Below are 26351 nucleotides of genomic sequence, written 5' to 3'. Positions count from 1 at the left end.
AACCTCGTCACGTGACAAGTTACCGTCATGTGTAAGACAGCAACTAATCTGCATCAGGATCTGTTTGATGTTAACTTACTTCCTTTTTAATCAGTGTCTAGTGCAACTTTATCAGTTAGTTAAAATTAGTTGGAATTTATTCGCTCCCTCCTTTTATTATTCAGTGATGCAGTCACCACATGGTTTATCTCAGGAGTCGTTACAGCAGAAAATTATTTGCTGTTTTGTTTATATTGTGTCAAGTATGGACGTCAGCTGTTCCTTTCATGTAATCAGCTGATCCATGGGGAAAAGGACAACGAGACAAAGTTCTCTTTCTTTAAGTAAATCTTGCATAACTTTAACAGAAGTTGTGACGTGTGAAATCTTCAGATTCCAAAGCAGTAACCATAGTGACCTCACTGGCAGTCATTAACTGGTGTTCATAATATTGATGGAAAAAGAAAAGACTACACATGAGAAAGAATCATGTTCAATTCCAAAGACAGGGTTTTAAGAAAAGGACATCAACTCACTGCTTAGAAACTATTCTTAAAAAGCACTTTGCTGAATATTTTGCCTTTAAAATCAAATCTGTTGAGCCTCTGACCGAGTCCTGCATCAGGTCAGGTACCTGGCGGGCAACCCATAAGAAACGTGATCTGTGGGAGGAACTTGCACATCATGATTTAGGTTTGGGAGTAGGTCTTGAAAATTAGACCCGTGCAGGACTCTGGTCTCTGCCCTGTATACCCCTGTAGAACAAACAATGTTGGCTTCAACACAATTTTGGTTATAAAAAAAAAAAAAAAAAAAAAGTCTTGCAAAACCTTTAGCTCTGTGTTTGGTTGTGAAATATCCCTTTCAGAAATCCATCACTGTAACCAGACCAAGATCCAAACATCACTCACACACATAGAAGAAATTTACTAACTCAGTAATCTGGTTCCAACCTTCCTGATGTTTAGCGAGCCACAGCAAGTCTCAGGATCCCGTCAAGGAACTGGATTCTTGAGGGATGATCCGCACTCTGTTGCATAACCACACAGCAAACTCAGTTTCATGATGATTGTTTCATTTGTAGCCACAAGTTGGTTTAAAGAAGTTGGAGATCGCTGAAGTTGGTGTTAGATTTTATCTGCATTCCTTCCTCTTTGACTCCTCTGTGATGGCTGTCACTCCATCACAAGACAGTGAGCTCACACTCAGAAATATCTGTTACAATATCAAAGTTTTGGCTGTCGACGCCTGGTCCTCTTCAGCAGCCCCTGGTCCTGCTGAGAGAACCTATTTGAAGACGCTGCTCCGTCTCTTTCCTCCCTGCTCAGGCAGTGAACGGGGTAATTGGTTGGAATGACCCGGGTGTGTGGGCGACTGACAGCGACTGACAAGTTACCATTCTGATAATGAGCGAGGTGGAAAGCTGCAGAGATGTGGCTTCTGAGGCCACTGGAGTGTGTTAGTCTTACTGAGCAAGGGCTTACCATGTGTGTACCCATGTGTATGTTTTGTGTGCATTTCCACATGCATGCATGCTGCAGACTCTGTGTCACAGTTATAAGTCAGTATGGAATTGTGTTAGCATCTATGCATATGTGTGTTTCTGTGTATGTGTGTGTGTCTCTTCTACACTGCAGCTTGCGTGATCCCAAGGCTACGCAGCGCTCTCATTAAGCAGTGCCCTACATTCGTGGCAGCTTAGCTTAACTTGTGCTGCATTCTGGCACACGGCAAGACGTGGCACGTTCCAACTTGTCGAGCGCTGGAATTGGTTGTCGCGTTGTCCCTGAGATGACTCTGGGATCGTTTCATTAAGTCTGAGGAAATGTCATTTGTCAGCTAAATCTGCAGTGGTTTTAAAAGCTGATATGTGCAATAGTGGATGAGATGAGTGTGACCTAAAATGGGCTGATGTAAGGAGTGGGAGGACTGATGTGAGGTGGAGAAAATTGGGCTTTTTTTTTCTTTATTTGAACAGAGAAACAAACTTGGACATAATGCTGAAACAATTAATGGACTTTTGATCATCTATGAATCATTTTAGTTTATCAAGCGAAAATGCCAAACATTTGCTGATTTTAGCTTCTTAAATGTGACGATGGGCCGCTTTTCTCTGCTTTACATGATTATGAATCAAAGAGTTTGGGGTTTTTGCAGTCAGAGGGTCAGACAATATGAGCTATACAAAAAAATGTAATTTATCCAGGAAGTCTTAAAATGGTTCAGACAACCATTTCTGAAGATGGAGTGCTTTGGTTCTTTGTCTACAGTTGTCTGCACAACTTTAAGGCCCTGTTTACACCTGGTATTAGCATGCATCTTGAGAGATCCGCTCACAAGTGGACAGCTCTAAGCATCGCCCACCGGCCAGACTCACTTTGTCTTTTTACAGCTAAATAGTACACTAAAATATATTTCTGAAATATTTGAGGCAACAATGCAGTAACAGAATCTTGATTCATATTTGATCAGCGCTGCCTAGTTCTACAGTTTGACTGCAGTTTACATGGACGATGGACACGCTTGACTCTTTTTTTTTTTTTTTTGCAGACTCTGTCTCATGTACTTCTTTCATAATATACTGACATTTTAGTAAATATGACACAAAATTATTTTCAGAAAAGTCACCAACTGTATCTTTAATCTAAAACAGATGAATCAAAAATGATGATTAGTTACAGCACTAAATTTGTGTACACATATGATAATATTGAAAGCAGCCTGTTGCTGCTGTTTATATAAATATATCTACTAGGCCGGCACAATATCAGATTTTCACTTCACAATTAAGAGTTAGCGATAACAATAATATCGCAAAAAAAAAAAGAAGGTAAAAATAGTAATAATAATGCTACCAGTCAAATTCATCTTTAACTTTGTTTACTGGGCATTTTGTCTCTTTTTGGGGGTATCCTCAATACCAGTATAACACAACCATATTATCAACTAGTGAATGAGGGTTGGGCAATATGATGGTACATACCGTAGACGGTAGAAATCCACCAATACAGATTTAGCAGTACTGTTTTTACCGCGGGAGTTCTTCAGGGCTATGTAAAGTTCAGGGCTTGATTCTTGCATAAATCCAACTTTGTCGCAAGGTTACGTGATTTGGTCAGACATGGAGGAGAGTGAAGTTGTAAAATCAGAAATCTTTAACACTTGAGATTACTGTTATCAGAACTCTAAAGCTTCCATTTTAAAAGAATTTTACTTTTACCCTGACACAAAATGACATTAACAGTGATACAACAATTTGGCCATATTGCACCCCCAATAAAGATCTCTAACTCCACATTCGTTGGTTTTCCCCCGAGTCAGTTACACTGATGCTGGTCTTTAGGGAAAAGAGTGAAGAACGCTTGAATGTCATTGATTGCCGGGAGTGTGATGGTGCCTCAGTGTGTTTGTAAGTTCACTCCAGCGGAAGATAAATGGCAGCCTTGCACAGGTCAAACACAGAGAGTGAGGGGTGGAGAGCACATGTTTGCATGTGTCCACAGACATGCGATTTAGCACAGCCCTGTGACTGATGAAAACGTTCACCTCTGAGGTTATGCTGCGAGTTTCTGCATGTTTGAAAGTGTTTCCAGAATGATATGTAGGCTAATGTGTCAGTCCTGTGTGACTGCGTAATCTTAGTTTGAACAGACTCGATGAGCCCTCTCCATCAGACAGATGAGATGAATTTATGCTGAGACTGGCCCAAGGGCATGTTCAGCATGCTGGAAAAAAAAAATCTCATCCAACGTTGCATTATTATTACAGGCAGCTGCAGGCCTGGTTATCTGAAACACTGTGGAAATCCCTTGTTTAATATTTAATATGAGATGTAATGTTGTGTCTGTGTGAGTCGCTCTGAACCAGGGGCTTTCAAAGTCTGACACCGTGGTCGCCCCTCAGACAAAACTTTTGGAACTACAGTTTTCATCATTGTATTATTATTATTATATTATGTGTGTCACGTTTGTGAGTTCAGATTTGACTTGACTAGTACACATTTTGATATAAATTGCAGCTCATGCCGCACATCTCTTCCTCTGCGACCTGCTCTGAACTGCAACTTTTAGTTGTCAGTAGGAGGATAGTTGGAGAGATTATCTTCCTGTTTCCTGCATTTGCTTTGCTATGAAGCTTTTTTGTGTGTGTGTTTTTTCATCATTGCATAGAAGATTAAGAAAATTCCTGCACACAGGGGACCCTCTATTGTGCTCACTATTGTGTGTGTGTTTGTGTGTGTAGGTGTAACTCTTTCATGGGGAACTCGGCGGTGCAGAAGAAGCCTCAGTCCAAGCCAAAGAAGCCCCACCTGTCAGGACACAAGGGAGGCAGCAGCTCCAGAGAGCCGCAGCCCAAAAGACTGGAGGAGGTTTACAATGCACTCAAACAAGGCCTGGAGTGAGTAACCCAGAAACTAATGGACACTTATGCTGCATACACACACTTCACTCAGTCAGCCAATACAAAATCACTTCCTCTTCACTGCATAAACTACTCACATGTTTCTGAGGACTCATTTCCTTTAAGTTTGGCTACAGATTCAGCTCATAAATGTTTGTAATCAGTTTCTTTAATGTGTACGTTTACAGCCTGTTTGAGCCTGTTGAAATTTCCTGCTGCATATATTTACATAACGGCACAAACGTTTGTATGCCAATGTGTTTATATTGCTGTCATTATATAGCCTACCTGTTATTTACATTGAATCTTTTCCTTTTTTGTCCCATAGTGAGTATCTTGAAGTTCATCAAACGGAGCTGGACAAACTCACGTCTCTGATGAAGGACATGAAGAGGAACTCTCGTCTGGTGAGAAACTAACGTACATACAAGTAACAGTTTAGTCACATCTTAAAGGAATAGTTTGACATTTTGGGAAATAGACTTTTTCACGTACTCAACGAGAGTTAAAGATATACCACATTCAATTACTGTTTGTAAGCATGTGAAAGTAAAAGCCAACCCCAGATTAACTTTCATTTGGCATTTCACCTTGTTATATTTGTTTTTCTGCACCGTGTCTCTTGGATACCTGCTGCTTACATCTGACACCTGTGGGGGAACACACCCATAAATGTCCTGAGCACAGAAAATAAGAAAATACAGGCAGAGGGCAGAGTCTCTGTGGATAAATACACCGCCACACACTGAGAGAAGGTCATAAGTGATAACTGAGAGGGATTACTTCTGTAAAAGTCTATACATTGTTTATTAGGCAATGTAGTATATCTTTAAATGAAAAGATCAATGTGACTCTTATTACTGTACTGTAAATGTTAGGATACAGCCAGGAGACAGCTCAGCTTTCCTCTGTCTGAAGGCAACAAAATCTGCCCACCAGCCCCTGTAACAGCCCTGACTCACCAAGCCGAAGGTCAGCTGTCGGTCAGGGTTTGGCTGTTTGTGAGCATCTGTGGCCCTCGTCTCTGTGGTGGGTCCTGCACCGTTGGCCCTTGTCAACACTAGTTGGTTTCGCCCACTGATTTCCCACATGATTCAACATGCTGAATCGGTGCTGGCAAATGCAGAGCCTGTTGAATGAACTGACTCTGGTTGGCAGTTCAGTTTAAAGCATGAGACGAGAAATGGAAGTGAGGAAAGTAAACAAAGAGCTTAAGTCAAGAGGGAGTGAGTTCTGTAGCAGAAACGTTTCTTGATGATTTGTGTTATTTTACAGTGGTGTGCGGTAAATATGCTTTGTTCTTTCAGTATTGGATTGTGTTTATAAGAGCTAACTAGCGTCACGACGGTCTCTCGGTTTCCCTTTTTGAATGACAATTACGGACTACAGTCATCTGCTGGTGTGGAGTTATTTCCTCTCACGCAGGCGCAGAACATATGTGGTGACTTACCATTAGTTGAAGTCTTGGCAGTGTGTTCGTGTGCAACTTTTTGGCTGTGACACAGGTGACGTGAGGCAGTGGGGGGGCTTTCAGCGCCTTAAGCTCTCTGAGGTCGGTTTAGTGTGTCTGGGCCTCGAACCTCACTGAGTGACAAGTATTATCTTGTTTGTTTGAATGAAGCTTTGGAGCTTAAGAGATGCTGAATGGCAGATTTTTTCATTTTTGAACAGAGTCAATCTGGTATTTAGTGTATGTGCCTGAGAGTGCATCTTTGTCTCAGCAAGAAAGCAAATAAGTGTATTTCCCAAATTGTCAAACAATTTAAAGGCCAAACTCACAGTCGGTTCCATCATGTATATAAATCTACTGTTGCTTATATCTTACAAATATCTGTACGAAAGCAGCATGAACATAAGTTCTGGCAGCTGGGATCATTTTAGATCTCAGCTCATGTTTTTTTATGATAATGCATCACATACAATAATAATACATAGACTTAAGCATCACAGATTTGTTATAATACACACAGTCACACACACACAAGTCAAGGCTGCCGCTGTAAGGGTGTTTAATAGGATTTCTTCTTTGCATTTCTTACGCAGCCTCAGCTGTGCCGTCCCTCTGTACTAACTGTGTGATTGTGTGTGTGTTTTTGTGTCTGTGTGTGTGTTTTCTCTCTCTAGGGAGTGCTGTACGATCTTGACAAGGTGAGTTGATGGAGGGGAGGGTCTGCTGTAACAACCACTCCAAGTTTGGCGTGTGTTGCAGGACATCTTTGATGTAAAAAAAAAAAAAGAAAGAAAGAAAAGACAGCTAAAGGCAGCAGAAAAGAGGGAGGAGGGACATAGCGGAGAAGTGAAGGGCTGACGGGATTGAAGAATAATGCAGGAAAGAGGATAAAAGAGAAAGAAAGTGTATGATGGGACAGGAGAGACAGCTTGGGAGGAATTAGCTGTGAGATATTTGCATATAGAAACAGCAGATACCATTTAGTTAAACATTTTTTTCTCAACTTGTGACATACATTTAATGATCATCAGTGATCTCATGAGCCACTTTTTTGACAGGCTTGCAAAGTGTGCCTCATTATGTTCTGTAGTATGGACACATGAATTATTATGTTCACAGCTTTAAACAGATGTAGCTGCGCTCTTATTGGCACTACTAAGTTCCTGCGCGTTCTGTCTTTCTGCAGCAAATGAAAACCATCGAGAGGTACATGAGACGTCTGGAGTTTCACATGAGCAAGGTAAGAAGTGATAGATTGATATCAGCCGATGCTTTAAATACATCCATCACAGGACTTGAGTCTTTAGTTTTTTTGCATTTATGCACTATATTTGGAAAGCATCCGTCAAGTGCTGATTAATTTTTCACATCACAATACCTCCTTTCACCTCACGCCTCTCCACATCTCTGAAACCCACACAGTCACTCAGAAAGCACGATGCTGGTGCATATGCCCGCCTCTCTTAAAACTGTTGCTGGAAGTTGGGTAAGTTGGGTAAAGTACATGGATGTATAAAGAGAACTGGATAGCAAAGTTGGAGACAGGGTGCTGTTCATTCGTATTTAAGTTGCTCAGTAGCTAATGAAGCCAACAACGCTTGAGTACTGCAGTAGAAATTACCCACATAGTTGGTAGTGTGAGGCCCATAGAGCAAGCACATTATAGACTTACAGCAGGCGAGCAACTAACTTCCACCGGCCCTTCATAAGTGGAGCTTGTGTAGACTTTCAAAATGTTATTGGACAGAATGGATCAAATGCCGAGTCATTTTCCGGAGGTTGTGATGCTAAAAAAAAAAATGATCCACTGATTTACAGACGTCTCTATCACAATGTAAGTCAGTGGAAATAAGTCTTTTAGGGCCCAATGGCGTCACGTGACAGACTTTGAAAAAATGGATCAAATAAAAGTGAAAATTACCATTTAAGAAACCTACTCAAGTACCAGTAAAAAAAAAGCACATTTGACATAGTGGCCTAATGTGGAATTACAACTTTTAGGTCCGTCATGGGATGCCATGAGGACCAAAAAGACATTTTCATAGACTTACATTGTGAAAGAGCTGTCTGTACATGAGCGGATAAATTTTTTTGAGCGTCACAAATGACTCCTTTCACTATTTTGAACACTTTTAAAGTCTGGAATTAAATCATTTTTATCCCCAATCAGGTTAGCGGAATGCTAAACCGAAAGTTAGCTACTTGGCCACTGTAAGTCTTTACTGCACCTGCTCTGTGGGCCCAATGATGTGGAAGATCCCGGTACATTCATACCGTGAAAATCAAGCTTTTGTTTGGTCTCGTGCCAGTGAAAACCTTTCAAGGAATGAACGGGGCCCCACTTCCAATGCTGTATACAGATCTCTTTATACGTCCATGCTTTTACTCGGTCATCATCACGTTGCGGTTGAAAGACAGGTGGTGCTTCTGTGTCTTTCAGGCGTCTGGCAACTTGGGATCTGCAGTGGAGGTGCTCCTCGGAGAGAGGTTAAAATTATACCAGAGAAAGGAGCAGAAGTACAATTTAAAAAGAAACAAAAAACTGAAAAAAATAATTTTTTACTTGTGCATGACTTGTAACACGCTACAACCGATGCCTATCAAGAGTTTGATAAGAAGAAAACTTTTATATTTATGTATGAAGCTACAGCAAGCCGCTGGTTAGGCTAACTATGTATGACTTAGGCAGACTGGAGACAGGGGGATACAGTTATCTTGTTTATTCAATCTGTACAAAAATTAGTGTAAAAATGACAACATCGTGGCTGCAGAGTGACAGAGAGTGACTCCTCGCTCCACTGACTTTGTCAAGCTCAGGAAGTACTTTTGTTGCTATCTGACTTTAATGGTCAAGGCAACAGTTTGCCAGGTAGGCGGACATTTTTCCTATATCCTCCTTTGTAGTCTCCTCCATTAATTTAGTTGGGGACATTAATCCCCTGCAAGGTCTCGCCGCTCTGTGACTTTTCTTCCACATCCTCTCTTTGTAGTCCTGTAATAGCCTCCCTCGCTGTGCGTCAAATCAGACGTGACAGCAGGCAATCAGAATACACACATCCAAACAACTGCGCTGCTCCGAAGGTAACCATGGTTACCTGAAGACGGAGCCTTTGAAGTCCTGAGGAGGCAGCTATTGGGTGACCTTAACCCTTTGTGTTCACATACATCCTGACAGACTATAAAACCTCACCTTCAGATGTCCCGAAAACACATGCACACAACTAAATGACACAAGACCCAGAGACACCTTAGACAGATGTGAAGTGTGTCTGAAGGGTTGAAGACAGTTGTGAATCTGGGTCAGGGCAGTTTTAGGCTACAGTGTGGAGCAACTGGCAGGGTCCTTTAAAGAAGAGTAATAAAAGGAGGGAACATAGAAATAAGGTCTGATGAGCGTCATTTTAAAACAGGTGATGTTGTCGTAGAAACTCAGGAAATGTTCCTGCCTGCGTACTCCACTTTTGACCTTGATAAACAAAGAAAAAGCAGAAGCAGAATCGGTGCCTGTTCTGTCTTCTGTCTTGTGAGGTTGTCACAGGATGCAGTTAAAACAAACACGCAGACTCAGAGCCTTTTCACTTTGCATCCAACACAACTCTGAAGCTCCTCTGTTCTTTCAGGCTCTGTGCAAAAATAGATTTGAATGCACTTGTAAATATTTGAAGGAGTGACTGATTTATCTTGTCAGGCAGGTAAAAAGCCTCAAAAGTCAAAGCGTAACTAAAAAGAAAGTTAAATCCAGCACTCCTGTGCTCTTTCATTCTAAATATGTACCAGTGCTCTTTTTGTTAAACCCTTGTCTTTTTATTGCCTGTCTGTACAGGGTATTGGCTGGATATTAAATAGTTTAAATTCTCTTCACAAATTTTTTAACACATCAGTGTCTAGTTTCTCCCCTGGCGTTTCTGTAACAAACGCTATGATTTACTATTATTTCACTGTAAGAAGTGGAGTTGTAGTGTAGCACAAGGTTTTCTCCAACAGATGCTCTGACACTGTTGGATGCACCTTTTTTTAATGTCAACCTGAAATGTCCTTGTGCAACATCAGTTTCATTGGACATGTAAAAATGTTTCAATTAGGTCTTCTTTGTTACTTTTAGTAGTCATTTGAAGATAATTGTAATTTAAAGTAACAGTGTGTAGGATTTAATGACACCCAGCAGTGAGGACTGCAGATTGCAACCAGCTGAAACCTCGGTGCTCTGTGTTTTTTTCTGGCAGCTGAATTATCCACAGAGGTCTCTTCCTCTCCAAAACAAACAGACTAGGTGATTAAAACTAATAAAACAAAGAATAAAGCAGTTTCACATTGCAAATCAGTGTTTCTCTGAGGCTTTTCGGCACTTTGTATATGGGGCATTAGCCCAGCACCTGCAATGTGTGCTCAACTTTTTTTTTCTGATAACTTAAGATGCAGTTGTTCAAGACGTTTTTACTGGGAGCCAAATTATCCACAGAGGTCTCCTCCTCTCCAAAACAAATAAACCTGGTGATTTAAACAGTAAAAACACTGATTTAAGCTGTTTTATGCTAAAAAAAAAAAAAAAAGAAAAAAAGAAATCTGTGTTTTTCTTTAACACTGCCTGTCACAGAGGGGCTGCTTACTATGGTGGCCAACATGAAAATGCAAATTGTCCTATCTAGAGCAGGTGTTTGATTTTGTTGTTCTACAGTGGCTCAGAACAAACTACTGTAGAACAACTAGGAGGACTCTGTGGACAAGGGCCTGCCCCCTATGTAGATACACACAGCTCATTTTAAGGTAACAAAAACATAACAATTCATATTTTCAGGTGATCATATTCTCAAGAAAACATACTTATTATATTATATTTCTGCCAATATAGTATCTGCTAAATCCTACACACTGGACCTTTAAGAATAAAGTTAGTAATCCATATGTTGATTTTCATAGCAAGAGCTTCACTTGGTGAATTACTGCAGTACACATCCAGGATCTTAACAATCACTCCAGTAGTTATAACCCTGATCATGAAAAGATTTCTCCTCATGGTCCCAGCCATTGTTCGTGTGATGACATCCTGTAATTTCATTTAACCAACTAGAAAAGCACTCGGAGAGCGCAGACCTCCGCCAAGCAGCTCGGGTTTCCCGCCATTTTATTATTTTATCCACTTCGCTTCAACCGATCACCACCAAAATTGTATCATCTGTTCCTTCTCCCATTATCAACCTTTCCTGAAAATTTGATCAAAATACATTGAGAAGTTTTTGAGTTATTTTGCAGACAAACAAACAGACAAACGCCGGCGAAAACATAACCTCCTTGGCGGAGGTAATTAACAGCCACCTTTTTAAGACACCTAAAGGCTCCAAAATTTAGGCCACATGTGGGGTATTTACTGATGTATTTCATGTAGGGAAACAAAAGTTGAAAATCTCTTAACCTAGTGTTAATAACAGACCTTATTCAGGCATCTAACTGATCATACATTAAAAAAAAACCACTGACTTTGACAAACATATTAACTTGTGTGGATTTTAGGACTCACTCCTGCAGCACTCTGTGGGACCTGTCTGGTTTAATAAAGGATATAAAGAAAAGTTGGGAAGAGGATGCTCACTGGATTCACGATGTCTGTGCCAAGTCAACTGGCAGCCCTTGATGCCCGCTGCCTGCCCTGTAAGCAGCTGTTGGCTTTACACACACACACTCACAGTCACAGTCACACACACACACACACACATTCACACACACACACACACACACACACTCACACACTCACACACACACACACACACACACTCACACTCACACTCACAGGACAGGTCCATTTTCTAAACCTCAGCATCAGCAGATAGCTATTGAGTGAGATCAATTGCTGAATGTCCAGCAAAGAGAGTTGACCAATCACAAAAGCATTGAGGTCAGGGAATTAAACACACACACACACACACACAAACACACACACAAAGAGCTGGCCTCGTCTTTATATAAAGAGTGGCTCTCGTTGTAAACTGATGCTGTGTCACTGTAATGGTTTGGGTCCGTGTAGCTCTTTGGAGTTAGAGGACAGGCAGAAACTCACTTTCACACACGTGTGGGACTTCACAAATGCTCGTCGTTTAATTTTTACGTCCACTTAAAACACTCCAACCTTACCAAGCCCGGTTGTACGGCTACTACAATTCCACACATGAACACAATAGTTGCCACACGTACTTACAACCATTACTGTTGTGTTGAGAGACATATAGGAAAGCGGGAACACATAGGTGTAGTCTGACCAGCGTTTGGGTGCGCTCTCAACAGGCAGAAATCTAAAAACAAGCGCTGCTTGATGACGTTGCTGTTAAGCGACACAGTATACATCATGTTAAAGGCACATTTCATATATTCGACTGTTACATCACCTACAGGGCTTACGCGGTTTTCTAAAAGCCCAGGTGTTTACATGCTCAAATATCTAAACCTCACATCATGAACGGGTTAGTCATGTCCATGTAAATGCTCTACACTGGCCGGTGTTGAGCATTATGAAGCTTTTTCCATGGTCAAGCCGTGTCTGCAAAATGGAAACATAAAAACATGTTTTTCACTTTTTATATTTCCCATTTTTATCAAACAGAGTGATGAGTACTTCAGAGACAGAAATTTGCCTCCATAGAGCAATATGCAGGAAATGGGCAACACCTGGAGTGCCTGATATAAAAATAAATGTGCGTAAATGAGCGTTAGATGATCAGTCAGTAAGTATTTCGTGATAAACTGAGTGTATTTCAGTGACGCATTGTCAGAAACACACAGTATGAATAAAATTGGAGTCCGATAAAAAGCAGCACGTGTACTTTACCTCATCTCCGAACATGACATTAAAAAAAGCTCTTGACAGTTACATATTCAGCAGCTGTGAGCTACAGTAAGTGTCGACGTGTTTGTCAGTGTTCGGGCGCAGGCGTCTGTCTTTGTGCAGGACAGCTGCCGTGAGCGATGACTTAACAATCATCCATCAGCAAGTTGTTAGTGTGCATTTGTGACTCACATCAGCCTGGTCTTTTGTTCCTGCTCGTGCTGCTGGCTGCCTGCAGATGTCCGAGCAGTAATTGGCACACATGGAGGAGGCAGGTGGCCCGGTACAACCCCTATGATGTCCTGCACGGGTTGTGGTCTATTGTGTGTGTGCGTGTTGGCCGCTAGTTTCAGCAGGGCATCATTAAAGAGGAGAGTGACAGAGATTGAAGGTGAGAAGAGCAGCTGCCAGGCGCCTCCCCTTCCTCCAAGAGGGAGAGAGAACGTGTGTGTTAATCATGTGCCAAATTCAATCCAGAATGAGTGTAAATACTTTGCATGTGATTATTTTTTAATATAGGGCCTTTTTGCTTTCCCCTCTTCCCTTGAATGCTAATCTTGCCACCAACACACACACACACACACACACACACACACACACACACACACACACTCACACACAGCTCCCTAGGGAGGGGCTTGTGTGTTTGATGCTGTTTGATGTGGCCCGCCTGTTTTAATCTGCTTATAATCACTCACCCTCTGGCAGAAAGTGTGTGTATGTGTGTGTGCACCTCATCCTACAATCCAGGATAATGGCTATATCTTAAGAGGATTCCTGCCGTATCCTAAAGATTCTCTGCTCGTATTTGAAATCCCTGAGTTTAAAGTCAGATATACAGTAGATACAGAGACAATCCTTTAAATCTCTCAGTGATACTTCATAAAAACCAGCACACTTACCTCTGACTGCTCAGTTAAACCACCAAACAAGCATTATTATTTGTAAATTTCACAAGGATTAGCTACAGAGGGACTTAAAATAAGAAGTTAAAATGGATATTTCACCCTTTATAAACGTGAACACATTATCCTCACCCTGGGCGTAATTGATTTCCCAATAAAGATTTTCCCATAATCCCTCACTTGGTCTCGGAGCCATTCAGGTTTTGTCGTCTCACTGAGCTGTAATTAATACAGGGACTCTGTCTCCGATAGAGGACTCAGTGTAGAATACATTTACATTTAATATCTGTTCATTAAGAAGGTTCAGACATTTTTGTTATGGGATGGATTTTAAAGCAGGTTCGATTTCTGTATTGAAGTAGACCTTTATATGAGCACACTGGTGTCACAGTTTGTATTTGTATATGTTTATGGAAATTATTGCTATTGATTCAGGAAAAATGTGACCAAAAACTCAATTATCTGTCTCCGCCGGCAACAGCCATGGCAGAAGGCACTGTGTTTTCGGGTTGTCTATCTGTCCCATTCTCATGAGCCCAAGATCTCAACAGCACCTTGAGGATATTACTCAAAATTTGGCACTGAAATCCACTGAGACTCAAGAATGAACTGATTAGATTTTGGTGTGTAAAGGTCAAAGGTCACATTTTTGGCCATAAGTCAAAAATTCATGCGCTAATTATTACAAAATTTTATACAAATGTCTAATGGAATAAAATTATGAGGTCAAGACATTGTATATCCAAAAGGTCAGAGGTCAGCTTCACTGTGACATCATAATGTTTTGCAAGGATGTGTGTGAAGCATCCATGTTTTAGAATTTGTAGCCGTTTTGCAGAAACATCAATGCATGAAGCATGTCAGCTGTCATGGCTACATATGAGTCTGGGCAGACATGGATATAAACTGTAACTTCACTGGTTTGCAGAAGCATACAGCCATTAGGCAGTAATTAGAGTAACAATTATTTTCATGTCAGTTACTCTGCTTATTATATTCTTGATTAGCGTATGTAATCATTTGGTCAATAAAATGTCAGAATATGGCAAGAAATGTCCATCACACATCTGAAAAACTCAAGGAGACATGCTTGTGTGTCCAAATAAGAAAATAATGACATTTAAAAACCCGGAACCAGTGATTTTTTTGGACATTTCTGTTTATAACCTGACTGAAACTATTAACTGGTTATTCAGATTGGCGCTGATTAATTTTTTTAATTAATCTAAAAGTCATCATTCCAAGCGTGACTTTGTAGATCCAGTTTCCTCACACAAACAAAAACTCATCTTGTTAGGTGGTGTGTGCCACATATATATTTCCATGTCCTTATGTTTTATGACACAGTTTATTCATCTGCCTGTGTCGAGCTGTCTGCCTTGTCTTTGTTTGTGTTTTGCCTTTACGTCTCTTTTTTTCTGGGGTGAAACACGCCCAAGGCGCAGCAATATGCTGATGGCTGTCCTCTGGAGTGGGGCTTGGCTGACCCTCACAAGGACATTTCCTTGAAGGCAGCGAGGGGCTATTGTAATTTGGGACAAAAATGAGCTTAATTAGCTGATAATGATATGATTACTGATTGCCTGAGAAGAACGACGGCTATTCATCAGCCCCAGTTTGTGAATGCCTGATTTTGTTACACATAATTTTCTCCACATGAATAACTCATTGTAGTTGTCTACTCATTTATGACAGAACAATAATTTAGTATTTCTCGATTTAATCATTGCAAAAGTCCAATTGGATAAACGTGTGTTTCTTTTGACTTCAGCTCTAAAGTAGAGTCCACTGCTCATGTTTTCTCTTGTTTTGTTGTAAACAGACGTGTTTTAAAGCTGTCGATTGTTGGCTCTGATTGGGCTCAATGTGAATATGAGAGCTGAGAATAACAGTTGTGGTTGGAGGATATTTTATAGCTGGCTCAGCTCAGCTGCTGCAGCCCCGCCACATACACCAAATACCACAGACAGACAGACGGGGCTGGGTCCCAGTCGGGGGTGGGGGGTGCTGAGAGGGGCTGGTTGGTTTGAAGTGGAGCTGGTGGGATATGGGTGGTCGCTTTCTGTATGAATTGTGCCAACATAAGTTATTATAACACCATCAGGCTACTTTACCCGTCTTTCAAAGCCTAAACATTCCACTTTCACTTTTTACCATAAACCCTCCTGTGCCCGCCCACCACAACAATAACATGCTCTCCATACACATGTACACATGTCCACATGCACAGTCACAGAGTCTGCTCACCCAAACATGCTGCCAGTGTGCGGTTCAGACACTAGGATACACAAACAAACACTCAGAGATGCTGTTAGGACGGCAGGAGCCAGAATGGCCCATTTTCTCCTGCTTCTCCCTAATGAGTGCCATAAAGAGCACGAGGCATCAATATTTCAGCGCTCTCGTCAGCCAGGCTGCAATACTTCCTTTGATGAGGCTCACCAGAGGTGTTTTGTTTTGCCCGGCTGCCACTCCGATCAAATGTGAATCGGGAAGCCAGGAAATTAGACAGTCAGGATGCTGAAGATTGGGACTGCTGGTAAATTGTGTTTCTGGGAGAAATGACTTGGAGTGACTCAGCAAAAGTACATATTTTGTTTCTGTTGTTTGAGGAGAATTGACGGACTGTAAGTTTGATATGGTAGATCACAACTGAATCTAAATATAGTTTGTATATATGCTTATTTTAGCCATGCTAGCAGTGTGGCTCTGTGGGCCGGTTGGTCCACTGCTTTGGTCCAGACTGAAATTCCTCAGCAACTGTATAATGGATTGCGATGATATTTTGCACAGACATTCATGGTCCCCAGAGGATGAATCCTGTTGATTTTAGTGGTCTGATTTTTTTCTCTAGCACCACCATATAGAGGTCTTTGCAGGTCTAAAATTAAGGACCCTAACCCTAGTCAACCTGGGAAATTTGTTCAAAGGTCCATTAATTTTAAAAGAATTTACTTACCTGACCCATTTTTGCCCAAAATGTTACAGACCTGATCTTGTTCATGTCTGAGTGCATTGCATTTTTACCAAGTGGCTGCATCAAATTTCCAACCCTGTTATGGACAACAAACCCAGTAATTAAAATTGCTAATTGCTTATCCATCTTACTCTATATAATGTTTGATAACGTTTCAGATGATTTTATTCTATTGAAGTAAATATCACACTCCAATTTGAGTTTTTAATATTGCCACACGGACGTTTCGGGCAAGACACCTGCTAATAGAATTTGACTCATCCTGGACCTAGATTGTCTGTAATAAACCTTGATGTGTACGTGTACAGGTCCTGGGATTGAGGGTTTCTGTAGACCCATGAAGAGCCCTACCAGCATGATCTTAGCATCTGGTTTGAATGACATATCTAGCGTACCACCTTGTTACAATTTTATGAGGAAAATCTTTGAATGATGAGATGAGATGACGAGAAAACATACAGAAAATTAAAGAAAGGGAATGTAAATTAAAGTAATTTAAAAAGCCAGCAGAGTTCAGATCCCATAAGCTCCATCACTTTTCCAAATAAGTAAATTTCTCACCACTGTGTGCAGCAGATCTACTACTGCTCATCTCATCTTGATTATGTCATCCCAGTTAAAATTCCTACATTTCAGCTCACAGTAAGGCAGCCGGATTTTGTGGAGTCTCTCTCCCTGTGGGTTTGGGTTAGATTAGGCTGGTGCTGCAAACTGAAGTCAGGCAGACATCTCCAAATGAGCTCTAAACGCCGTCTGTTGTTCCCTCGCTTTGGGAGTGTCCCGCTGGGGTCGCAGACTGGGACAGCATAGACGTCTGCCACTGGAGAATACAGTTACGCTGAGACATACCAGCTGTATCTGCTCTGTTCAAGACGCTTTTCTCCTCATTCATCCAGTTGTCTCTGTCTTACCTCTCTTAAAGACTATCCGTCCCTCCTTATCTGACTTACTCTTTAATTTTTTTTCCTATCATTTTATTGTCTCTGAACATTGTTCTAATTCTTCATAGTCACATTTCATTTAAAACCATTTTCTGAAATACATTTCATCAGTGTTTTATTCTAATAATATGTATTTTGGCTCTTGTTGAAGACGTGTTGATAAAAGTTACCGACTACTGCTCAGGCCTAAAGCTGTGTTGGGCATCCTTGAATGAATCCCAGTGAGATGTGAACACATCCAGAATAATTTAGATGACAGTTTGAAGTTTTTTGGGGGAGTTTGCCTCCTGCCCAGGGATGTTTTGATGTATAACGTATGGAGGGTTTCAAACTTCAAAGACTCGCTTCATTTCATTAGTGCAGAAGTTTCTCTTTAGTGTGTGTGTGTGTGCGCACTAATATATGTGAAAGTTTGCATGTGTATATGTATGTGCTTGTCCTTGTGGAACATTTATTAAAGATGGAGGGACTCTGTGTGATTTCAGGTGGACGAGCTGTACGAGGCCTTCTGCATCCAGAGCCGTCTGAGGGATGGTGCCAGTCGGATGAAGCAGGCCTTCTCCTCCTCTCCCTCCACTAAAGGCACCAAGGAGAGCATTGCAGAGGTCAACCGCCGCTACAAGGAGTACACTGAGGTACTGGCATAAAGCAGAGGCTCCTAACAGGGGTCCTTGAGGGAATAGTTTGTCACGATTGAATTCAGTATAGAAGTGAGCCCAGTGTGAGTAGAAGTTATAAGAGTCGCTATTCTGATAATAAGTTTTACTTTCTCCAGGGTTACCTCAATTATTTACAATAGGGCTGAAACTAATGATTATTTTCACTATTGATCAATCAGCCCTTGATTTTCTCCATTCATCATTCTGTCAATCAAAAGTCAAGAAATAGCGGGGCGTCGGTAGCGTAGTGGATAGTGCCAACGCCCCATATACAGAGGTGATTCCTCGCTGCAGCGGTCGTGCGTTTGCCTCCAGCTTGCAACCATTTGCTGCATGTCATCCCCTCACTCTCTCTCTCACTCCCCCATTTCACTCTCTCCTGTCAATTAAAGACAAAAGCCTGAAAAAATAATCTTTAAAAAAAAAGAGGCAAGAAATAGTGAAACATGCCCTGTGTAATTTTCCAAAGCTAAAGTGACGTCTTCAAATGGTATGTTTTATCCAAAAAACAGGCCAAAATAATCCAGACCAATTCAGTTTATCATCATGTAAGACAAAGAAAGCATCAAATTTTCACATGCAAAAAGCATGAAACCATCAAATGTTTGGCTTATTTGCTTAAAAAAATACTAAAACAATGACTTGATTAACAGAATAGTTGCCAATTGATTTTGTGTTGATGGACTCATCGATTGATCAAGTACTTGTTTAAGCTCTAGTTGACAACTACAGAAAAAAAAACAACCAAAATCTTTTCAGTCGGAGGTCCCTGAGACAAACTTCATATCAAATGGGAGTCCGTGACCTAATATGTATCCATTTAGGTATCCCCGATGTAAAGAAGGTTGAGAACCACTGGCATAGAGCATCTGTTTCACTGAGGAAGCAAGAATTAGCAAAGTGATAGAGGCCAGGGATACTCAACTTGCTTTGCCAGGGTTCGCCAGTCAGTAAACAAACATTAATAATATTTATCAATATATATAATAAATGAATTGCCTGTTTTCAACCTTTCCACATTTGCTGCCCTTACTTATCTTTGCCAAGAGTCAAATCCAGTCACAGCAGCCCTGCGTGGGTCAGGTGTACGCAAGGGATGTTTCTCCAACTGCGGACTTGGAGCTTGATCCTTCCCTGGCACTTTTTTTTAAAAATCAAGTTCTATTTTGATGTTTTTATGCACTCTGGCACTTTATTTACATTTAAAGTACGTTAAAAAAATCCCAATTTGAATCAATTTATTTTCATTGTTACTTACAAGATGGTCGCTGGGCTACCTAGCACCCTGTCACAGGCCAGATTTGGCCCCTGGGCTGTAAGTCGTTTATCACCACCATAGACTATCAAAATAATGGACGTAGCTACCGTGACATCACTCATTGGTTTGTGGACTCCCGTTCTGAAGCCTCAAGTTCTGCTGAGGAGAAGCCGAGGACACAACTGGCAGACAGCCTGTCACTCAAAGCAGCCTGCCTTTAATCATGTGTAACTTTAAGCCTTTATAAAATGTAAAGGGGGAGTTATATAGAAATTCACCCTCCATACTGTTCTCATGAACTTTGAAATTAGCTATAAAGACCAAAACCATTTTTGTACCAGGCTGTAAACATGATCATTTCTGCTGTAAAGGTTGCCATTTCAACATGGGGGTCTATAGGGATTGACTTACTTCTGAAGCCAGCCTCAAGTGGCCATTAAAGGAACTGCAGTTATTGGCTTCATTTTTCAGCCCTGGACAATGCTTTTATTTACCTTGTAAAAGTCACATAGAATAAAGCTATCTGAATAATGAAGTCTGTGGGCAATAATCTGACAGAGTGGAAGACAAGTTAACGTTTGAGGAGAGAGGAATAAATGAGGCATGATGTCACATATAGATACCAACATGGATTACACATTGTTTTACAGCTGACAACACCCACAGTAAATTTGAATATCTAACACAGATTACTGCTCACACTGTCATTTGTAAACACTGATTTGTGTTGTTACATACCTACAGAATGACCTTTAAATCCTGATAACACACACACACACACCTGTCATCATCAGGGCTGAGACTTACACTAACTGTCTCGTCGTCCTGCAGCTCAGTGACTGTGTTTGTTTAAGTCTTTGGAGATAACTCAATTACTATTGTTGTTCTCTTCTTGTGTAACAAAGAGCTGTTAATGTGAGCAGTGTTATCTCTCTCACTTCTCCAGAACATGAGCACATTCGAGAGTGAACTGGAGAACCTGCTCGGGGAGTTTCATATCAAAATGAAAGGTGAGAACAAGTCTTTTAAATCATAAGTAAAACTCACATACCTATATCTTAAATAAGAGGCATTGATCAACTGATGTTTACAAGAATGTTTTTGGTGATGAGCTGACAAGTAACACCACCCACCTACTGTATGGAGCATGTCCACACTTTTCAAGTTCATCACATGAACATGCCACACTGAACAAACTGAACTAAAGTCACCTAAACACAAAACAGGTTACTTGACTCGGCTTTTCCCCCTCCATATCCTGTCAAGTGTTTTTTAAAAATTAATTTCCTCTCTCCGACAGGTTTGGCAGGCTTTGCGAGGCTCTGTCCTGGAGACCAGTATGAGGCAAGTTCTTCTTTTTTTTATGTAACACCAGGTTGTCAAGAACAACTTTCATTTCTTATTGAAATCCATGTGTGAAATATTGCAAAACCATTTAGATAAGTGAGTTAGGACAGGGCAATTTACAATTTTATGTCCCCCACCAGGCATGTTTTAAAGTATGTAACGTTGCTATTAACATGGTTTTCCCCACATAATTTAAAAAAGAACTCTGAAAAGAGGCTGGAAGCAGATTTACTCTTTATCCTTCATTGAGAAATTGTGGGTGTAACCTTGCTTTAACCACTGTAGCTTGTGCTAGGTTTCACTTTCCGCTTTCTCAGTTGCTGGCACAGAGCTGCTCCAGCATACATCAAGATGGCTAGCATTAGTAAGATTCAGCCTTGTCTGAGCCTCAGTCAGACTCAGATGAGGAGTCTGTCACGCACCGAAATCGGCGACTAGCAGGCGAATTAGAATGCTAAGTGTAGTTAGCATTTTTTATTTCTTTGTTATTTTTTGGCTTGTTAATGTGGAGCTATTTTTACAACATATTCCACCGTCTTGCTGCCCTAATTTGTCCCATATTCCAAGCAAAAAAAAAAAAAAAAAATCCTGACTGTCCTGGCTGTGCATCATCTGTGCACTGCAAGTGTACACATTTTTTAAAATCTGTCCATAGGAAATGTGTGCCTCATATGAATTTTACACCTAACAGTAAGTGAGCATCACTTTCTGTCCACACTGAGTGCGTTAATTATTCACTTAGATTATGTCGTGTAAACAAACCATGTGCCTATCAGCTGTATGCACAACTGGAAACGTAACCACTTAAAAGATGGACAAATACTTGCTATCTTTCTACGTTTGTAATTTTTAAACAGAAACCGCACATTTTATATTTTAATATTTGCTGATGACAAGTCAGTTGTTATTAGCAATGGTCATATAATGAAACTTGTTGCCACCTTGTCGAAAGTTTTGCAGTAAAATAAGGAATTACCATGTCGATAACACTTCATTTCAACTTCACCAATCAACCATCCCTCACCCACTGTGGCACTTTCAATGCAAGTGACGGAAATACATAGAAACAGGATGTCCAACAAAAGTTCATTTTAAAACGTCTGCCTCTCTTCTCAAAAACTTTGCGCTGATACAAGTCGGTATAGAAGAAAAATACACTTTTCAGTGGAATAAGTTAGAGTGAAAAACAGAGTTTGAAACAGAGAATGAAATGATGACATAAGGTCCATTTTGTCTTACTTTAAAAATGTTGCTATAGAGTATAAACCATAAGGTTATTATTTAAGTGTTGTCCCTTCTCTGCTTCCTGCCTTTAGATCTTCATGCGTTACGGTCGCCAGCGATGGAAGTTGAAGGGAAGGATTGAAGTGAACTCCAGACAGAGTTGGGATGGAGACGAGATGGTCTTCATGCCTCTCATCACTGACCTCATCAACATCAAGGTACTGTCCAAGTCCAGATAAACTAACCTCAGTAAATTAACAGGGGAAAGAAAAGAAAAATGTAGAAACCAGACGTTCTGCTTGTGTGCAAGTTTGTTTCGCACTGCAGTGATAGGTCGTATTTAATAACAGCTGGTGTAAGAAAACAATTCATCAACAATCACCTGACTTTCGTCAGAAGAATCTGCAGAGTCGTTTCCTCGACCTGAGCAGTAGATAAATGTTGTGTTTGGCCTCAATCAGGTGACTGAGCTGAAGGGCCTGGCCACTCACATGCTGGTGGGCAGTGTGATCTGTGAGACCAAGGAGCTGTTCACTGCCATGCCTCAGGTGGTGGCTGTAGATGTCAACGACCTGGGGACCATCAAACTCAACCTGGAGGTCACGTGGTAGTAAGTAGACTCTTAAATGTCTAGCAAGCAGTCACTTTTTATGGTACTCCTCATGACTTGCTATATTGTAGAGTGTCATGTAGTCATTTAATTAGTTGGTTATTACAGTTTAACACAAGTTAGATTTAAGACTTTTTTTTAATGCCACTCAGAATGAAATTGAAGACCAACTTACAATAACCAAAAGTTAATTTGAAAAATACGAACCAGCATTAATTATTAAGGGTAAGGGACAATTTTACCTAAATGTTTATTTTGACAAAACAATATTTTTTTGGGAAATATTTAGCGTTTTGTTGACAGGTTTTCTTGGCTGTCTCTCTCTGTGTGTGGGATTCCACTGCCTCAATTCCCTTTGTGCAGAGTTTAAAACACTTTTTGCATTAAATACACAGCGCCTCATATATTTATTTATCTTTTTTTTTTTTTTTTTGAAAAGATGTCACCAATTATTTTGATATTTTTCAATACAACATCTGAAAAAACAAGTCATAAAATCCCACTTCCCATGTTACATTATTGAGGTCATTGCCTTTCAAGACTTTTTAAGGATGCACAGGAACCCTGATACAAAAATACACGCACATTAACCATAACACAACAAGGGTATCATATACATTAAAAGTAGTTTTCATTACTACATATAATAATAATAGCAACTATAAAATGCCCCACTTCACTGTCACTAAATATAACAATATAGTATAGATAATGAGCTAGACACATCACAAGGAGGCTAAAATGTGCTAGAGGTATATATGATTTAATTTCACGCCCAGTCTATGCTCTAGCTGAGGTATTTGGATTCTTGCACAGTCAGTATCTTCCTACAGTAACTGTTTTCAGTGTCGTAGCTTTAAATTCAGTCCACATTACTTCTGTTCTTCTGCCATCTGGTGGAGACATGTGGTCATTACAAGTGATGCACGTTCACTGAGTAAATAAATCCTCTGTGACCAAGCCAAATGAATGGAAGCACACGTACAGTTCATGTAGGTAGGCATAAATAAATCACAATAAATGTCTTGTTTTCATTCCCACTTCAGCCCCTTCGATGTTGAGGACCTCACTCTGTCATCTGGCAACGTGAGCAAAGCCACAGCACTTCAGAGACGAGTGTCAGTCTACAGCCAGGGCACGCCGGAGACCCCCACTTTCCAGGACACCTCCTTCTTTGTGAGTCCAACACATGAACCTTGTTTAGCTTCATTAGTGTGATGAGAAACAATCATTTTTGTAGAACAGTGAACAGTTACCATGTAGGCTCGAATTTAATGTGTTTTCGGCTCATAACTGGGTGAAAGAGATGACACATGCCTGCTCACCAACCTGAGTCTGCACCCTATTTTGTGAATACTGTATCATGGCCTCACCACACATTTTTTCTGCTGATGCATCATGCTTATGTTAGCAATGCTAGTGCTACCCCTAAACTAACCCTCACCCATTTTCCTGCTATCCTCTTCTCCTTTGCATTTTCACATCAAAAACCCCCTTACCCACACTCTGTCCCACTTCACACGTGTATCCATCCCTACTGCATCTCACCCACCTGCCCCCACTCAAATACCCAACACCTCGTCCTATTTGCCTACGTGAATTGTGTAAAGAAGTGGCGGCCATATCCCGTGGAGCGCCAGCGCCTCTCCTTCCTGCACATGCTCCGAGACACCCTGCTTGAGAAGCTAAGGCGCAGTCGCTCGTTTGGTGACCTGGCCTCACTTCGGCCAAGGCCCAAATCCAGTCTGGAGGTCTATGTGAGTGTGTTGTGGCCCCTCGACCCTCCTAACCTGACTTTTATGTGCCCCCTTCCTCACGTACATGAAGGGGATGTACTCCTCTGCTGGTGTGGACACACTTGGGCTCGTCCAGTCCCTTTCTGTGGGTTGCAGAATGCCATGTGTAACTGTTTGCATGCTTATTTGCATGTGCTCTTATGGTTTTTCTATTCAGATCTACCTTTCTGTGATTCTGTCTTGGTTGAACAGATGGTATCATAAGAATTTATAAAGAAAAGTGGAGTTTGAGTGGATGTTCTCAGTGTGTTTGCCATCTCTTTTTCCACTTGAGAGCTTGTGCTTTTTCACCTTAGATGCTCTGATTTCTTTTTCTGCCACACGTTTACTCCTGTGTCTCCTTTCAGTCCACTTTACCTGATGATGTCTTCGAGAATGGTGGCTGTGGTGTGGCCGAGTGCAAGCGTCTCTCCTTCACCTTCTCAGACACCTCTGGTTCCACGCCAAGTCCCGCCCCAAGCTCCCACTCCCCCGGCCAGTCCAACCCTGAGATCACAGTCACCCCTCCAGAAACTGACCCATCACCTACACAAATCCTCCCAACAAGGGAGGACTCCATCCCTGAGGAGCATTTTGTGGAGGAAGAGGAGGAGGAGGAGGAGTATGAAGAGGATGGGGAGACGGGTAGTAGAGGAAGCAGGGGAACCAGTGCCAGCCTGGCCAGTGATGAAGCCGAGGTGGCAGAGGACTCTGAATGGGAGCGCACAGAGTCACAGCGAAATTCTGGCTCCAACTGTGGTTCAGCTGCCCCGTCCCTCTGCTCTGACGGCCACCTGTCTACAGTGGCTCCAGAGGATGTTTTCCTAGACCACAATGATGAACTGAAACCTGTGGAACTGGACACGGAGGAGGCGGGCAGCCTGACCAGGCAGCTTGTGAAGAGGCTTACTTCTTCTGAAATTGTGCCGCCAAGTGGGAGCTCGACAGAGGGAGGAGGAAGTCTGAGCTGGGCAGGAGAGGGGAGCAGGGCTTTCCTGGAGAGCAGCCTGGAGGAGGCCATCCACAGCCTGCTGATGAGACTGGAGTCTCTGACTCACCGCTGCCGAGAGCTGCAGGACCTGGAGCAGGAAGTGATGCGTCTGGAGGACCTGCTAAAGGTGACTGGACTCTTCTCTGTCTCCCTTTCTCGTTTAAATGAGTACAACACCTTATATGGGAAAGAACCTAAAAAGAAAAAAGTGCTTTTTCAAGTTACTTTCAAACAAATGTTTTATTACATTTATTCATTTTACATGGTTCTCTGTCCAAAATAGTAACTAATTACATTAGGTAATATTTAAAGCCTTCTCATTACATAGTACTTACTCAGAGTACTTTCAGTTCCTCATCGATCAAACAGGAAAAAGTTGACATTCGGAAAAAGTGAGTTCTATTATCAGCACATATTCAAGTTTAAAATTTGGTTGTGTAATTTTAAGAAAACCAAATGCAACATTTTGTTACTGGCATCAACAGACCTTTCACTGTACACATGGCTTTTTACATATAGGCTATCCTCTGTGCACATCTGGAGTCAGGTCTTTTGATAGTCAGTATATTTAGGGAATATTTAAATCCCTGTTTTTCTCAATGAAGTCTGGCTTTGAAGAGGGCAATATAACAGCTTCAGTTCCGCGTAAGTAACCGCTGTCTGACGGCAAGGTACAGCAGTGAAAATATTCTAAATATATCATACACTTAAACTGATATTGATTTTTTTTTTTTTTTTAGGTGGCTAAAATATGTTTTGCTGCTGACCCCTCCATAGCAGTACATTGCTTACTTTCCCGTGTCGCACTCCAGCCTCCTTCCCCAAATTGGGGGCGTACAAACAGACGTCTACTGTTTGTAATACTCAAAAAATCCCAACTATCGCTTTTAATTACTCATTACCTGTATTTTTAATCTCTGGGTTTACCAACATAAATGCCAACATATGGAGAATCACATAAAAATACTGACTGTGAGTTTGACCTGATTCAAAACATCAAGCAACAGAATCAGAAATAAT

At 41.2% G+C, this 26351-nt stretch overlaps 1 protein-coding gene across 5 annotated transcripts in view; it reads left to right on the top strand.

The window, feature by feature from the left end:
* The window catches only part of ripor2 (RHO family interacting cell polarization regulator 2), an 87377-nt gene that overhangs the window by 54214 nt on the left and 6812 nt on the right, over positions 1–26351 (top strand). For all 5 annotated transcript variants that reach the window (XM_033637397.2, XM_033637398.2, XM_033637396.2 and 2 more), the window contains exons 3-13: positions 4222–4377; positions 4709–4787; positions 6505–6528; positions 7017–7070; positions 17953–18102; positions 20331–20394; positions 20685–20728; positions 22048–22173; positions 22417–22565; positions 23612–23741; positions 24709–25458. In XM_033637397.2, coding sequence (XP_033493288.1) covers positions 4222–4377; positions 4709–4787; positions 6505–6528; positions 7017–7070; positions 17953–18102; positions 20331–20394; positions 20685–20728; positions 22048–22173; positions 22417–22565; positions 23612–23741; positions 24709–25458 — 1726 coding nt within the window. The remainder of the gene's footprint in view (positions 1–4221; positions 4378–4708; positions 4788–6504; positions 6529–7016; positions 7071–17952; positions 18103–20330; positions 20395–20684; positions 20729–22047; positions 22174–22416; positions 22566–23611; positions 23742–24708; positions 25459–26351) is intronic.

Source organism: Epinephelus lanceolatus, chromosome 16, assembly GCF_041903045.1.
Source record: "Epinephelus lanceolatus isolate andai-2023 chromosome 16, ASM4190304v1, whole genome shotgun sequence".
Classification (NCBI taxonomy): domain Eukaryota; kingdom Metazoa; phylum Chordata; class Actinopteri; order Perciformes; family Serranidae; genus Epinephelus; species Epinephelus lanceolatus.
The sequence above is the reverse complement of the archived record's forward strand: the minus strand, read 5'-3'. Positions and strand labels throughout refer to the sequence as shown.